Raw genomic sequence first — 16,203 nt, forward strand, 5'->3', positions numbered from 1 at the left:
GTGGAAAAAGCTCTATTAGATCCAGATTGGATTTTAGCAATGCAAGAGGAGCTAAATCAATTTGAGAGGAACAAGGTATGGAAGCTGGTACCCAAGCCAAAGAACAAGAGCTCTATTGATACAAAATGGGTATTCAGAAATAAGATGGATGAAAATGGCATTGTCATAAGGAATAAAGCTAGATTGGTCGCCAAGGGCTACTCTCAACAAGAAGGAATAGATTTTGATGAGACATTTGCTCCAGTTGCAAGACTTGAAGCCATCAGAATCTTTCTAGCCTATGCAGCCCATGCCAATTTTAAAGTCTATCAAATGGATGTCAAGAGTGCATTTCTGAATGGAGAATTGGAGGAAGAAGTTTATGTAAGCCAACCTCCAGGATTTGAAGATCCAAATTTTATAGACCATGTGTATTATCTGTTGAAAGCACTCTATGGACTAAAGCAAGCACCTAGAGCCTGGTATGAGACTTTGTCAAAATTTCTTCTAGATAATCACTTCACAAGAGGTACTGTTGATAAAACTCTTTTCTTTAGAAATGTTAATGGCTCTACAATACTTGTTCAAATATATGTAGATGATATTATATTTGGTTCTACAGATGATAGCTTTGTAAAAAGTTTGCTAAGTTAATGCAAAGTAAATATAAAATGAGCATGATGGGAGAGCTAACTTATTTTCTTGGTTTACAAGTTAAACAAGTTAGTGGTGGAATTTTCATTAGTAAAACTAAATATATTTATGATCTTTTAAAGAAGTTTGACTTAATGGATTGTTCATCTGCAAAAACTCCCATGGCCACTACCACCAAGCTTGAATTAAACAAGGCTGAAAAGTCTGTGGATATTATAAGTTATAGAGGCATGGTTGGCTCACTTCTATATTTAACTGCTAGTAGACCTGATATAATGTTTTCTACATGTCTCTGTGCTAGATTTCAAGCTGACCCTAAAGAATCTCACTTAGTGGCTATTAAAAGAATTTTCAGATATCTCAAAGGGACTCCAAATCTAGGAATTTGGTATCCTAGAGAGTCTGGTTTTGATCTAATTGGCTACTCAGATGCAGATTATGCAGGTTGCAAAATAGACAGGAAAAGTACAACTGGCACATGTCAATTTCTAGGGAATAAGCTTGTGTCATGGTTCAGCAAGAAGCAAAATTCTGTTTCTACATCAACAGCTGAAGCTGAGTACATTGCTGCCGGTAGTTGTTGTGCACAGATATTATGGATGAGGAATCAACTATTTGACTATGGGATAACTGTTGACAAAATTCCAATATTCTGTGACAACACAAGCGCCATTGCCATTACTGCAAATCCAGTGCAGCACTCAAGAACCAAGCACATTGACATCAAGTACCACTTCATAAGGAAACATGTGATGAATGGTACAGTGGAACTTCATTTTGTTCCAAGTGAAAAGCAGATTGCAGACATATTTACCAAGCCACTTGATGAATCAACATTCACAAGATTAGTAAGTGAGCTAGGTATGCTTAATTATTCATGTCCTTATTATAATCTGTTATTGAAGCCTGAAATGAATTTGCTGCAAGAACAAAGTTGGCTTTTAGTAAAGATTATTCTATAATGGATATTCCCTATCCGTTGAAAGCCAAAACTGTTCTATCAACGGATGTTCATTATCCGTTGAAAGACAAATACATTTCTGGTAATTTTATCCTTCAACGGATAAAACTGTGTTAATCTTCAACGGATAACTATTTACCTCATCTGTTGAAGTGTCACATCAGTTGTTTTAAGTAAGTCACAACCGTTGATTCTTTTACTTAACCGTCGATACATATATACATACACAGTTGTATGTATTTGTATTAAAGGCAGTTTTTAGAATTCATACAGTTTTTTTATTCTCAACGGCTGTAATTTACTTAAAAATATTATTTAATCATTCTCCTTATGTTTTAATTCGAGAAAGTATAAAAGCCTTTTGAATTCTTATTTTCACTTTACGCTTTCTTGCAATCTTTCAAAAGCTTTTACTCTCTTTCTCTCCCAAAACTCCCAACTTTTCTCTGCAACCTCTACTCACTACAATGGCACCAGTAGTAAAGATAATGTCCCAGTCTGGATTTGTCTATGAGAAGAACAATTTCGTAGCCTTGGTGGAAAAGAATGAAGCCCACTCAGATTATCACAAGATGATGGACTTCATCAAAAATTGCAAACTAAGCTATGCAATGCTGGAAGCCCCAACTATTTACTGTGAGGTAATTGAGGAGATTTGGACAACTGCAGAGTTCAATCCCACAGATATGACCATCACTTTATCTCTCAAAGGTAAAGATTACTGTATTAACTGTGATGATATACAGTCTTGTTTCAAACTACCTGAGAACAATGCCATGACACCATACACTGATAATGATGTATCTAGCATGTTAGATTCCATAGGCTATTCTTTTGATTCTGCTAGTTTAGGGAGTATTAGAAGAAAAGGCCTTAGGAAAGAATGGAGTTTTCTTGGTGGTGCCTTTATCAAGGTTTTCTCTGGGAAAATTAGTAATTTTGATGCAATAACTTCATCTCTAGTTAATATGCTCTATATGCTAGTTTCTGATAGGTATTTTAATTTTAGCAACTATGTCATGCTAGAATTAGGTACCAGGTTAGGTAACAAAGCTAATAGACCCCATAACATCTACTATGCTAGATTCTTTATGTTATTGGCTAACCATGTTGCTGAAGGATTGTTCATAACCAATGAGAGTAATAAACTCAAGTGCTGGGCACAAGAGAAAAGGGTTCTTGCAGACCTTTTGAGAATTAACCTCAACAATCAGGTGCCACTGGTATATTTGCCAATAATGAATGCACCTCAGGTAAGTGAGGTAAATACTTGTTCAACTCCTACTACTTCCAACCCCATTATTTCTTTGCCTTCAAGTGTGGCCATGAAATCTGTGTCTTTGTCCCAACAGATTCCTACCAAAGTCATCAAACCTAAAGTTTCAAGAACAAAGTCAAAGAAAGCCACCTCTGTTGTTTCTCAAAAGACAACAGTTGTAACAACTACCATAAACCCTGAGGGGAGTGAATAGGGTGTGAGTGGTGAGGGGAGGGGTGAACATCAAGAAACCCCTCAGGATAAGGTAGGAGAGGTGAGTGGTACCCCAGCTAGCAAAGCCACAGTTTCTCAAAAGACTGTGGTGGTTGAAAAGGATTCAAACTCATCCCTGGTTGCATCCTCCCAAAAGGGTGCAGCCATTGAAAATAATCCCCAACCAGGGACACAGAACAAAAGAGGGAGGGACACTGAAGCCACACACTCACCTGTAAAAGCCTTTATAAAAAGAAAGAGGGTTAAAACCTTAGTTTCCACACAGGGTGCATACACTGCACAGATACACCCACCTGTATCTATGCCTTCTCAAATTCAGCTTGATGTGACTCCAACAAATGTGGAGTCACAGCCCCATTCTCTCAAAATTGACACACATCAATTACCAAATTCTTCATCACCATCTCTGGATGTGGACATGATATTCACATCAATTCCTGATTCTCCCTCTTTACAACTCAGGGAGGAGCCCCACTCAAATACTGGTGATCATAATCTCTTAGATGATTTGTTGGATCATCATCCAATTCTTTCAGATTTGGTTGAAGAATCTGTGTCCCCTAAATTAAAATCAATCCACACAGATTCAACAATCATGTCACTTTCAATTTCTACTTCTTTTCCTTCTTCAACGGATATTTCTCATCCGTTGACAAGTGGTTGTTCTTCGAAGGATAAGCTTAACAGCTGTTATCCATTGATATCATCAGTTCCCATTTCAACGGATACTCCCTATCCGTTGATAGTCTCTACACAAATAACTGAATCAATTCCAAGTGTATAAGACATGGTTACTGTACAATCACTTCTAGGATTGAGGGAAGGGAGTGAAAATTTGAGTGAGAGGCTGGGTTGCTCCCAGGCAAAAGGAGAGCTTGAGAGTCTAAATATGCATGATATTTCTTCCAGCATGGTAAAAGAAAGTGAGAGGAGGGCCACCTTAGTAGGTGAGGGTGAGGGTGTGAGGTGTGTGAGCCAGGGGGAGCCCCTGATGCAAGAATATAGAGAAATTGAGAGAAAAGCAGGTGCGGAAGGTATAAGGGTGGATCCAGCCATTCTAATGAGTCAATGATTGTGGATGATGCTGACAAGGAAAGACAATTTCAGCAACATTACAAAGCTGTAATTGATAACATTTCCTTGGATGCTGACACTTTTACTCATCATGTGTCAGTCTATCAACTGTTGGCTGCTCAGGGCAATGTGGAGGCAGAACAAACTTTGAACCTAGTACACACTTCAGAATCTCTACAAAGAGATAAAGTTGTTGTCAATAGGATGCCTTCTCAAGCTGGTGAGCCATCTGAAGAATTTGGAGTAAATTCTAATGATGATGACTCTGTCTCATTTGATGAAAGCATGAACTTAGGGGGAGATGAAGGCCCTAGTTCAATTCCAGATTTACCTGAATGGGTCTTGACTAAGGAATCTACACCAGGGCATTTCAATGTCTCCTTGGTCAAACAAGTTATGGCTATTCAAAAGGCCCTTCAGGAAACTTCAGATGCTGGTACCAAGGCTATTCTTCAAGCCCACCTAGATTCTCTACATCTCATGAAACTACAGCAACTCAGACAGAATCTCAGTGTGGATGAACTCAAGAAGGATATAGCTGACTTGAAGTCCTACAATTCTGAGAAGCTGGATTCAGTCATGCCCTATGGTACCATGCAGGACTTGTTACTGAGATTGAGAAGAGAATCGGATGCTGAAAAGAGGCTGGCCAAGTTGGAAGACCGAGTTCAAGTCATTAAAAATTCTGTGGTCACCATTCTTCAAAATCAACAGTCTCAAACAAGTCTACTTATGCAGCTGGCAAAAGCACAAGGCTTGACCCCTCTCCTTGATGATAACAAAAAGGGGGAGAATAAAAGGGAATGAGAAGGAGAGCCATCTACAAACATTCAAATATCCAAAGTGCTAGTCCATTCCATCACTACTTCTCCAACACTTCAAATCAAAGGAAAGCTTGATGGAATTGATCTAATCCAGCTAGCAACAGCTGAGATGCAGGTGAAAGAGCAAAGGAGGAGAATTGATGAAAGGATGCAACAAGTGTTTGGCTCTACAACAACAAAATCCTTATCTGTGAAATATAGCACAAAGGTTGAGCCAATCACTATGGAATACAAGCCAGTAAGGAGAAACAAGGTTAGAGAAACTTCCTTCAAGAACTTCAAGCCTGTGGTACTCAAGCCCAACACTAGACTTGACAAGGACTCTACAAAGAATCCCCTTAACTTTGCTCATTTGAAAGAAGTGGACTTTCCTCTTCCAAAGCCTGATGAAGACAAAGTTTTGGGTGGCAGCATCATAAAGCACAAAGAGACCAATGATGTAGTGAAAAGAATGAATATGACTATCATTTATAGAGAGGAAAAGAGTATATGTGTGGTGCAAGGACATCCCAAATTCTCAAAATCCAAGAGGGAAGAGACCAAAAGACTGAAGGAAGAAGCTGAAAAGCTAAGGGCTGACAAAAGAGCACAAGCAAAGCTTGAAAAATAGCTAAAGTCAAGTCAAATTGAAGAGAAGAAAGAAATTGAAGACAAGGGTGAAGATGAAGGTATGGGGAACATATTTAGTGAGGATGTGGAATAAAGAAGTGAGGAAAGAAAGGAATGGCGGAAAGGGAACAGAAGGAAGGACAATGCAAAAAGGAAGATTGTAGATAACACTGAAGAAATTCAATAAAAATCCAAACCTCTACCTTCTATTCCTGAACCCATTGTGCCTGATCCCTATATAAATATCCATGGTGAAACAATCATTCCTAAGGAGGAACCCATTGATTGGGACACCATCAAATTGCTCACCTTCTTAACTACTCCTCCACCACCAAAGAAACGGAAAAGAAAAACCAAATCAACACCTCCCCTAACCTCAAGAAAATTCACTCAGAAACCTAAGCCTAAGCCACAAGCCTTAAAGGATGATTATGTTCACATTTGTGACATAAAGGAACAGACAGACATTGAACTCTACCTGGATGAGCTGAAGGAAGTAAGGGGAATAGATGCCTACAGACAGCTACCAGAAAGATTAGTGTTCAAGTACAAAGGAAATGGGGAAAGGACTTGGCCCCTTTACAAAATACAGAATGAAGGTTATTCTACCTTGGTTAGAGTCTACTCAGCTATCAAAAGGGATTCTGGCTTTACCAGGACTGCTAAAACTGAGATTCTCAACAAGATTGCCAGCATAAGGAAAACTTGGTGGGAGCCCAATTCCTTGCCTAGAACATTACTCATCCCTGAGCATGAAATTACAATTCATAAATCACCTCATTGGCTGATGGAGTTCAGAGACAATAAAGGAGTCAGAAGATTTTTCAGACTTGAAGACCAGCTTAAAATTGCCAGTAATGAAACTCTCAAGGACATGCAATCTAAGTTGTACATCAGTGAAGAAGATGAAGCTGAATTCTACAGACAACTCCAACTCCAAGTAGAGGAAAATGACAGGAGGCTAGGGAAGAAAACAAGGGATCAAAGGAAAAGAAAATAATCTGCTCAGCCTAAAGGAGCATCTTTGGAATCAATGTAATTCTTCAATTCTGTCTCAATACATACACTTTCGCAGCACTTCTGAATTTCTACTTGATTTTACTTCATATATTTGTTAAGTGTTTTGTTATCATCAAGTTAAACCCAAATTTATGACTACAATTCTAGTAGACATAAATAGGGGGAGATTGTTAGGAATATGTGTATTAGTTTGATGATAAGTTAAACAAAACACTTAAGTAGGAATCTAGTGTTTGTAGCCTCAACGGATAAGACCATTTTGGCTATCCGTTGATGGAGTAGCTTTACTTAGAAATAAGTTTAGTATTGTAGCACATTTTAGTTTCTGTATTCAAGTTATAATTCTTAGATGTTGTGGGAAATTATAAGTCATGTTGACTACTAGTGGATATGCAAATAGGAGGGCTAACTGTAAATATTTCATGCCTTGTAATTTTGTATAAGTGAAATAGTATCAACTGATAAGCTAAAACCTTCAACGGATGAGAAACAAAGCTTCAACGGATGTTTCTAAAGCTTCAACGGATAACATCCATCAACGGATGAGTGCATCAACGGATAAAGCTTCAACTGTTAATGCATCAACGGATGAAAGCTTTAACGGATGCAAAGTTCAATAGCAGTTGACAGTGACAACTCATAAGCTGACAGAGGCACATGGGTTGACAGAAACAATTGGAATGTGGCAGCCTCTTGGAGGAATCAAGAAAATGCAGCATTTCCATTCTGGTGCAAACAAGGAAGTATTCAAAGATTCAAAGATCAACCTAGATTGCATTGGATAGAGAAATGAAGAAGAAACATGTGAAGAATCTTTTTAATTGTACTTTTGTCTTCACTTGTAAACTTGGTGATATATAAACCAAGTTGCAGCTAGTAATTAGAGTGTCAATTTTCCAGATGTGTTTAGAAAAACATTGAGAGAAAATCATCTAGTTTGTACTAGGATGCAGCTGTGATCAATTCTTTGAATCACAGATTTTCTGAAATAACACATCTCTGGTGGAACAACAAATCCACCAGAAAAGTTTTTAAGTCTTTTGTGTTCTTTACATTTGTGTTTGAATATATATCTATCTGCACCAGCTCAAAGCAATTCACACACACTTGTTCATCAAAACACATAGCCTTTGAAACTGCTCAAAACTTGAAAAAGTTTTGAGATTTACATTCAACCCCCCTTCTGTAAATCTCATTGTTAGTTCCTTTGGATTAACACTAAATATTCACAAAACTGTCACTACAATCCGGTGACTGCGGTCCTAAGTTCTTATTCGATATTTTCACAAACCATGGCACAAAGCAGAGATCCAAATTTGTCGTCTCGACACCACACAGATTCAATAATACATATACTGTAACACATAATACTTTTAAATATATCATCACTTAGCCCAAGTTTTCATAATAAAATATACACGCATAACACACAATTTTGAAAACACTAGTAAGATCGATCGAAAACTTACCACAAATTCTGATCAGATCTGAATTTGTCCTTTTTGACCCTCTAAACGATATTATCTTGAAAAACACGAAACACAAAAGTTGCATAGAACGAAAATACCTTTCCGAAAAGTCCAGAATCACTGAATTCCGACTTACGATAAATTTTCTACGAATTTTACAATATTACTGATTTATGCTGAGAAGAGCCCTACGAATTTTAATGATAAAAATGAGGAAGATGAATATGGTGTATTTATAACGATACACAACCCTATATCTTAACCTACAAGTTATCCATATTAGAATCTGATCCAAATTCTAGGCCCATTACTCTAATTCAATGTTAAATTCTAGTCTTTATCTAATTTTAATACTTTTTTATTCTATTATTCAATTATTAATCTAATTCTAAAAATTACGGGATATTACATTTATGCACAGTAGTTTTGTATTCATATTTAGACATATCAGTAGTGGTAAGATTAGGAATCTGTGATGATTGTGGTGATTCATCTGCAGAGTCTGTCATAAGAGCAAGATTTACATACTCTTCATCGAAATCAGTATCATCGCAATTTTTTTCTTCAGCAATGTAAGCTTTTCCTTTCTTTTTAACCACATATGCATTCAGCTTCTGTTTGAGCTTCTCCTTCTGTCTCTTCATATCTTCGTAAGTTTCTATTCATTTTATAGAAATCCTTTCCTCTTGCTGCTTTAGGCTTTCTGCATTCATATGTGAAATTCCTAATTCATAGCAGTTGAAGCATCTTATTTTGCTTTTATCCACCCATCTTAACTTATGCCATCCTCTGAAACCAGGCCCTAATGAGTAGATTCATTTATAAAATCTTAATGAGTATAGAACTCACTATCATTTTCAGGCTAACCTTGAGCAATTTCAACTACCATAATTTCCTTGATAGTTGAGGAGGGTACAACCTTAACTTCCGAAGTTTCAGGTTCACGAGCCACAAGTGCAGTGGTATTTGCAAGTGCCGTAATTTCATTTTCTACAGATTCAGGGCCATATATTATAACTCTTTGTTTTTGTTCCAACTCATGAGTTCTCAATTTTCCATAAATTACATACAGAGGCATAGTCACAAAATCAGCCCTTTTCCTGATGGATGTATTCTTTTACTCTAAGTAAAGCGGTAGAGTCAGCATGAACTTCTCGTTTGACTCACGCCTCGGATAAGTTTTTTCTGTAATTTCAACTCGCTTATCAGTCTTACGCACCTCTCAAAGAGTGAATACGGAGAATCTTCAAGCTGTAACTTAAACGCTTCATATTGAGTCGTAAGGATGTATATCTTATTTTCTTTTACTTCAGCAGTGTCTTTCATTAACAGCTCAATTATTTCCCATATTTTATTTGCACTATTATAACCCAGAATTTGATGACTCGCATTCTTATCAGTCGATTCCGCTATTATGAGCTGAAGACTTGTATCCAAATTAATTAATTTCTTGTTAGTCTCTGTGTATTTGGTCGGATCTCTGGAAGTAGATATTGTAGGTTGAGTTTGACGATTCAGGAATTACTTTCATTAGAATATAAGGACCATTCGATAGTATCCCAGCGTATAGTGGATTCGAAAGTTTTATAAAGAGCATCATCTTTTTTCTTCCATAAATTGTATTTTCTCGATCAAATGTGGGAAATTTGATACTAACAATCATTTGGGTGCTCATCATCTTGGCGGAATAAAATTATATTAGATTCAAAATTTTCGAGATTAAAAATTTTGAAAATTAAAAAATTTAAAGAACTTGTTTGTTTTGTTTTTTTTTCTCTGAATTTGATTTGTGTATCAATCAACAAACTATGATACCAATTATTAGTCCCAAAATATCGTAGAACAGGGGTTGACTACGGTACCTACAAATTCTTTCGATTATTTTCAAATTCTTCGTTAAAGGTGTGAAATCAAAATAAGCATAAAATAATTCGATAAATATATCATTTTATTAATATAAACCTTGTATTTGCTACACTCTAATCAGTTACGATTAACGATAACATATTCGACAGCATAACATTACAAAACACAAGCTTAATACATTTGATCTTCAATAGAGCTCTTATTTTTGCAGTGAGGTTGCTGATGAAGATGTATTCTTCAATTCAATTCATTCACCCATTTTTAGTGTAGGTTTATCATTGTTACAAATGTGGCCAAATGAGGACCAAGTGTGTTAAAGTGAATCACAATGTTGCAGCTGAAATATCAACTGTTAGATGTCGACAGTAGTCAGTCATCGACACGGACTTCCAGATGTCGATATGAGCCTTTAGCTTGGATTGTATATGTCAACAGAAATCAAGGTTGAGCTCCACGCATTGACTTAAATCTGTCCCTAGGTTCCCACATGTCGACAGGAACTAAGGATTCATTTCAGATGTCGACTTAGGTTGGGCATCCTAGCCAGATATCGACAAGAATCAATCCTTAAGTCAGATGTCGACTAGAGTCATAGCTTGGCTCCCTTTGATCTTCAACTACAAATTGTTTCAACAGCTAATATCTTCTGAAAATAATCAAAGCATTTCATTCTTGATATGTTGATGCCTAGTGCACTCACAGACGACTAACATAGAATTAAACATCTTGATTTAATTATTTTTCAGTTGTTTAACACCTTCAGACTGCTTTATTGCTTTAATTTATTGGAATCCCCGATCTTCAATACTAGAACCAATTTACTTCATCAATGCTGAAAGTCCTTTGAAATATTTTTCTCATGGAGGCTTGAATATTTAAATGAATTTCTTTATATGACTTGGTTACGGACTTGGATATTTAATTCCATGTTTTAATTTTTTTGTATTTATACAATCTTCTTTCTTTTGAATTCATGTGTTTAATAGTTAATATTATTTACATATTGTTTTCCCATATTGAGTTATATATCATCTGTTACATATTACGTTACATTATGTTTTACACAGTCTAATCGAAAAGTAGGGACTTATCACTGGAATATAAAATGACCAACGTGCAAATAAAATATCATCACACTTTAACAAAATAAGTCACATGCAATACACATGTAAACACAAACACAAAGTCCATAACAGGGTATCATACTGCATGCAACAAAGAACATATATCAGTTCTAACTATATACACATGCAAGGTCATAGAAAATTTACCGTCTTATGTGGGAATCTCATTGCCATCGGGTAGCCCATAATCGATCACAACCACTTTTGCCTTCCCTCCTCGACTTTTCAAGATTTAATAGGTCATCACTATCAAAAACACATATCACCCGGACTCTCATTGCTCTAACTGATGTGTAATTTAAAAACTTAGGGTTTGGTTTTTAGATTGTTGGTTAGTATTTCTCTCTGTTTTGGATTTATTTGTCGGGATTGATTAAAATTATTTAGGAATTTAGTGATAATACGATAACTCCCTTTAAGATTTTAAATTAAAAGTCTCATTTGCCTTTGTCGTTTGGAAGATAACAGTCAATTTTAACAGTAATTTTACGGTGCCATAACACTTCTGGTTGGTGCAAATTACAAATAATGAAACTAGTAGTATCAAGTGACAATAAAAATAAATAGTTGGGTGCGAAATATAATTAACTCTTTAAGTAAAGAAGCGTGTAACAAATTTGAGTGTATTTATACATAAATAGCAGGAAAAATGGAGCAGCTTTTCACTCACCAAATGCTTGATTACAATCCTTGCACGCTCAGCTCACGTGTATCACTAAATAAAGTTTTGTAATGAGTATTTGACTTGAACTTATTTTACCTCTCTCATTTCACCTAAAAGTGTTGGTTTGCTTGGAAGGTTCAAATGATGCTAGCAACTCTAGAACTTGGAGTATAATCATAAATAATTCTATGTATATTCTTGTACACTTTACGTTTAAAGTGTTGAAAAACTAAAATCTGTTGGAATGTATATCTGTGACTTAAAGCAACAGCTGCAGAACTGAGTGACTGTGTCTGATAAAATAGCAGAAGTAAATTATTTGCATGCACTATGTTTTTTCTTTGTAATTCAGATTGTTATCCCCACTGTAACTTTAAGCATATGGTATGTCAGTATAATGTCGATTATTTTCAGGTGGACAACATGAGGCCTGCTCTAGCAAATGTTCAGGTTACCAGGTTCATGACACTGCTAAATCTTTGAATATTGAATTGTGTCATTGTTTAAAGATATTCATGTCCATGTGTCTTGACAATAGATGACATCTTCCTCTTGAAACAACAATTAAGTCAGAGGAAATTCGTCCACAACAACCGATTGCTAGCTATCATCTTTCCTCTATAATTTTTAAAATAATGACAAAAATAACATTTTTTTGAGACTAAGTGACAAAAGTACCTATTTTCAATATTCTGATCATTTTTACCAATCAAATAACCATTCTCAGATTTGGTATCTCAAAGAAATCTTATTTTTTTGTGTAAAAAAATATTTTTCAAAAAAAAATAAAAAAAAAATTAGTTGAAATACTCAGTCTGAGAATGGGTATTCGGGCATATACCCAATCCGAGAAAACGTATTTCATAAAGCCAATCTCAGAAAGCGTATTTCAATTTTAAAAAAATAAAAAAAATTGGTTGAAATAGCCAGTCTGAGAATGGGTAATCTGACATATACCCAATCTGAGAAAGCGTATTTCAAATACTCAATCTCAATCTGAGAAAAGGTATTTCGTCGGTATTTTTGGCCACATTTCTCAAATTTGGTATTTTGGTCACCAATTTCAAAAAATGTGGTATATTTTGCCATCATCCCTAAATTTTCAAGCAAACAAAAAAATTCGTCATATTAAGCTCGTGGATAGAAGATGTGGCCCTGACATTAACAAAAAGTTTCGGTTTTATTATAGCCGATAAACAGTTGCAAAAGTTGTTTGTCAAACCAGTACCCTTGATCATACTCCGATATGTATTCTTGAAAACTTGAATGAAATCTTTGTCTAACAATAAGGTCACGATAAGGTCTGCGTGCATCTACTCCTCTACGCTGAATAATAAACATTCCATATATTTTTATCTGATTATTGTTACTAATGTTTTATATATCATATATATCACCATCAATTCACAGATTTTAAAGATCTTCTTCTTTCATTCCCTCAAAAAACATTTAAAATGCTGAATTATTGAAAGCAATTTCGGGGTCCATTTCAATTCTCTTTTCCAGGAAAAATACAAACTTAAGACTCTGTAGAAGCCAACAAATTCCACAAATTGACCAAGTTGCTTGTTGCATGATTGTATATTTTTATGCAATATATTGTATAAATTATAATCTATGTTTATGTTTACATTAAAATACCAAAATCCAGTTCATACATATCTTGCGCGTAGGTCCGCTGAACACTTTATGCTAATCAGTACTGTGACCAGTTGGAGTTGGAGTTTTCTTTGTCATACATTCAGACCACAAAGAGTATTCAAGCAAGAAACAGCTGTGTAAAATAATTATGATTCATAAAAAAAACCCATAACTGGTTGTATGAAAATGTATCTAATACACAAAGCGTCAAGACGGCAGGTGTCAGGTTTCAATACAAATACAAAGAGGGGCGGAGCCAGAAACCCGAGTTTGGAGGCGTTAAGTTTTTTTCCAAGTAACTAATATATATTTTTAATTTGTTATATATTAAATAAATTAATAAATATTATTTTTAACAATTACAATATACAAAATATTCTTAAATTTATAACTATTGTAAATATCATAAATTTTAGTACTAAATTTTTAAAAATTATATATTTTTGAGGGGCGGAAATTGAAAATAAATATTTTTTACTACTCAATATATTAATATGTAAAAAAATTTCATAAATTTTAATATTAATTTCACGATTATACGGGGTTTGAGATGGAGACCGCACCCACCTGCCACCCCGCTCTATCCGTGCACAAAGAACTCTGTATTCGTAGAGATGATATTTCTCACGAATAATAAGCACAATAAAATCAACATTTAAAAATAAGGCTCCTTTTGGGAGTGTTGTTGAAAATGCTGTGCGGTGAGAAAAGGTGCTGTTAGAAAAAGTGTTGTTAGGAAAATTAGATGATTGTTTGGTAATTTTTTTAATTTATGCATATTTTGAGATATAATATATAAAAATAATGTTTTTGAGAAGGTTTGATGGTAAAACTAATAGATACTTCTTGCAAAAACTGAAAATAGTTTTTTCCAAAAATATGTGAAGATATTATTTTGCAAACAGCAGTTTTAGACCAAAAGCGCTTTTTCAGACAGCAGCTTTTAGAATTTACCAAACAGCTTTTAGAATTTACCAAACACCTGTCTGACAGCTTAATACCAAACAGGGCTAAGTACCGTGAATTATACTGCAACAATCATCTGCCAAGTACTCTATATGTTGCGAGAAAAAAATCTGTGATTTATTCGAACGGGGTACATTTAAACATTGCTACGAGAATATGAGGTATATAGACTTACCTGCTATTGCTAATAGTGTATTTTTACATGTATGCTAATCAATACAAGAAAGACATCTGCAATACGTGGGCCTTGCATGCGCAGCAAGCATGATTATTTCGTATTTACTACCTTTTTCATCATCTACCTACTGTACAAGTTGAAATTAACAACTAAGCTATTTTCAATATCTTGCCGGAGCTAAATACACCTGACTCTGCACCACCATGTTTCCAATCTTGAACCCCGGAACCACCGTGAAGGCCACCGTAACATCGCTGTCACGGTCCATTAACACCTCACTTGTCACGCTCTCCATGTACATTTCCGAAAATCTGCAGTATTTTCTCACTTGAAAAACACTCACTTCTTGATCAAAAGAGAATGCTAAACAATGCAAAATCCAAATTCTTCTAGCCATTTCGCTGAACGCAGCAAAAAATGTCGTCTCCGGGCACCCCCAAGAATTTACGAGCTTTCGTTGGTTTAAATTTCCGTAAAATGAGGCCTCCATTTTCGGATGAATTAACCGAAGATACTTTGATCTAGTAAATTTTCCGAATAATGAATTTGGATATTGATTCAAGAAATACGCAACATTTGCTGATTTTAGCTTCCTGAATTGATCAACATAGTATGGAAAATATTGATCATTTAGTAAAGAAAAGGCAGGCGTGTCGAAATCTTTGAACATTTCTTGACACACGAATGACTCGAAAACAAAACATTTGTGTGTTCTGTTTGAAAAATGTGTATTGGGATGTATTGCATGGACTGCAGAATCAATGTCCCAATTAGAGTTCTCCATTTGAGTCACTAAAATCTTCACAAAACTTCTCACAGATTTCAATGCATAATGTAGAACCAAGATGAAATCTTTAGGGTTAGAGCAAGATGAGATATTTATGTTATCAAGAACTGAAAAACACCCACTTGAATTTAGTGTTTTTTCAAGTGATTTGTTGATCAAAAGTGTTTCTTGAAGATGTTTTCGAGTACTCGAAATTTGGGTTTCTTTGGCTTCAAGTTGGCCTTCCATTTTCTTGATTGTGATCTGATACATCTTCATGAGACTCTGTTGTTCTTGAATCTCTGTAAGTAAAAGTGTGACATGAGGTGGTGATGAGTTGATATCTTTACTCAAGAAACTTTGTTTAAGCTCTGAGAGTTTTCTTAATTCATCAACTATATCTTTATCTGCAGATTGAATCCCATCAATGATGTAACATGGAAACTGAGCCATTTGTAGCTCTGCATAAGAAGCTTTGATTGATGAAATGGTGGCGAAAAGTTTCGATATAAAAGCTTCCAAGGCTGCTCTGTTTCTTGATCTTGATTCATCTCTGGTGAACTCATGACCATTTTTCGACTTCTCGTGAGGCATGGACAAGCAAAAGCCATTGCCTGAGAGATTTTTTGTGGCTGATTTTAGAGTGATAACTTTGTGGAATGTTTTCGAAAATTTGCTTCTTGTAGTGGTAGCCTTTTCTGATGAGTCCATTAGGGCTATGAAGTTGTGTGTGCAAGATTTGAGGACATTTAAATGAAGTGCTTGTGAATAGAATAGAGGAAGATTGGAGGTTTTTGTGAGGAAAACAAGGGTTTTGTGTCGAGATTGGAGATTAAAGAATGAAAATTTTCCAACTTTGTGGCTCGAGGCAGAGGAGTCCTTTAAAGTCTAAAGGCAAGTGTGGTTTTAGAAAGCT

The 16,203-nt window shown here is 35.5% G+C and overlaps 1 protein-coding gene across 1 annotated transcript; it reads right to left on the reverse strand.

Annotated features, from left to right (window-relative positions):
* Positions 1-14,443: 14,443 nt before the first annotated feature.
* Positions 14,444-16,203, reverse strand: LOC141697686 (protein GRAVITROPIC IN THE LIGHT 1-like). The gene has a single exon (XM_074502185.1). It carries the CDS (start codon positions 15,996-15,998, stop codon positions 14,682-14,684), a length of 1,317 nt encoding a protein of 438 aa, XP_074358286.1. The 5' UTR covers positions 15,999-16,203; the 3' UTR covers positions 14,444-14,681.

Source organism: Apium graveolens, chromosome 11 (genome assembly GCF_009905375.1).
Source record: "Apium graveolens cultivar Ventura chromosome 11, ASM990537v1, whole genome shotgun sequence".
Classification (NCBI taxonomy): Eukaryota; Viridiplantae; Streptophyta; class Magnoliopsida; order Apiales; family Apiaceae; genus Apium; species Apium graveolens.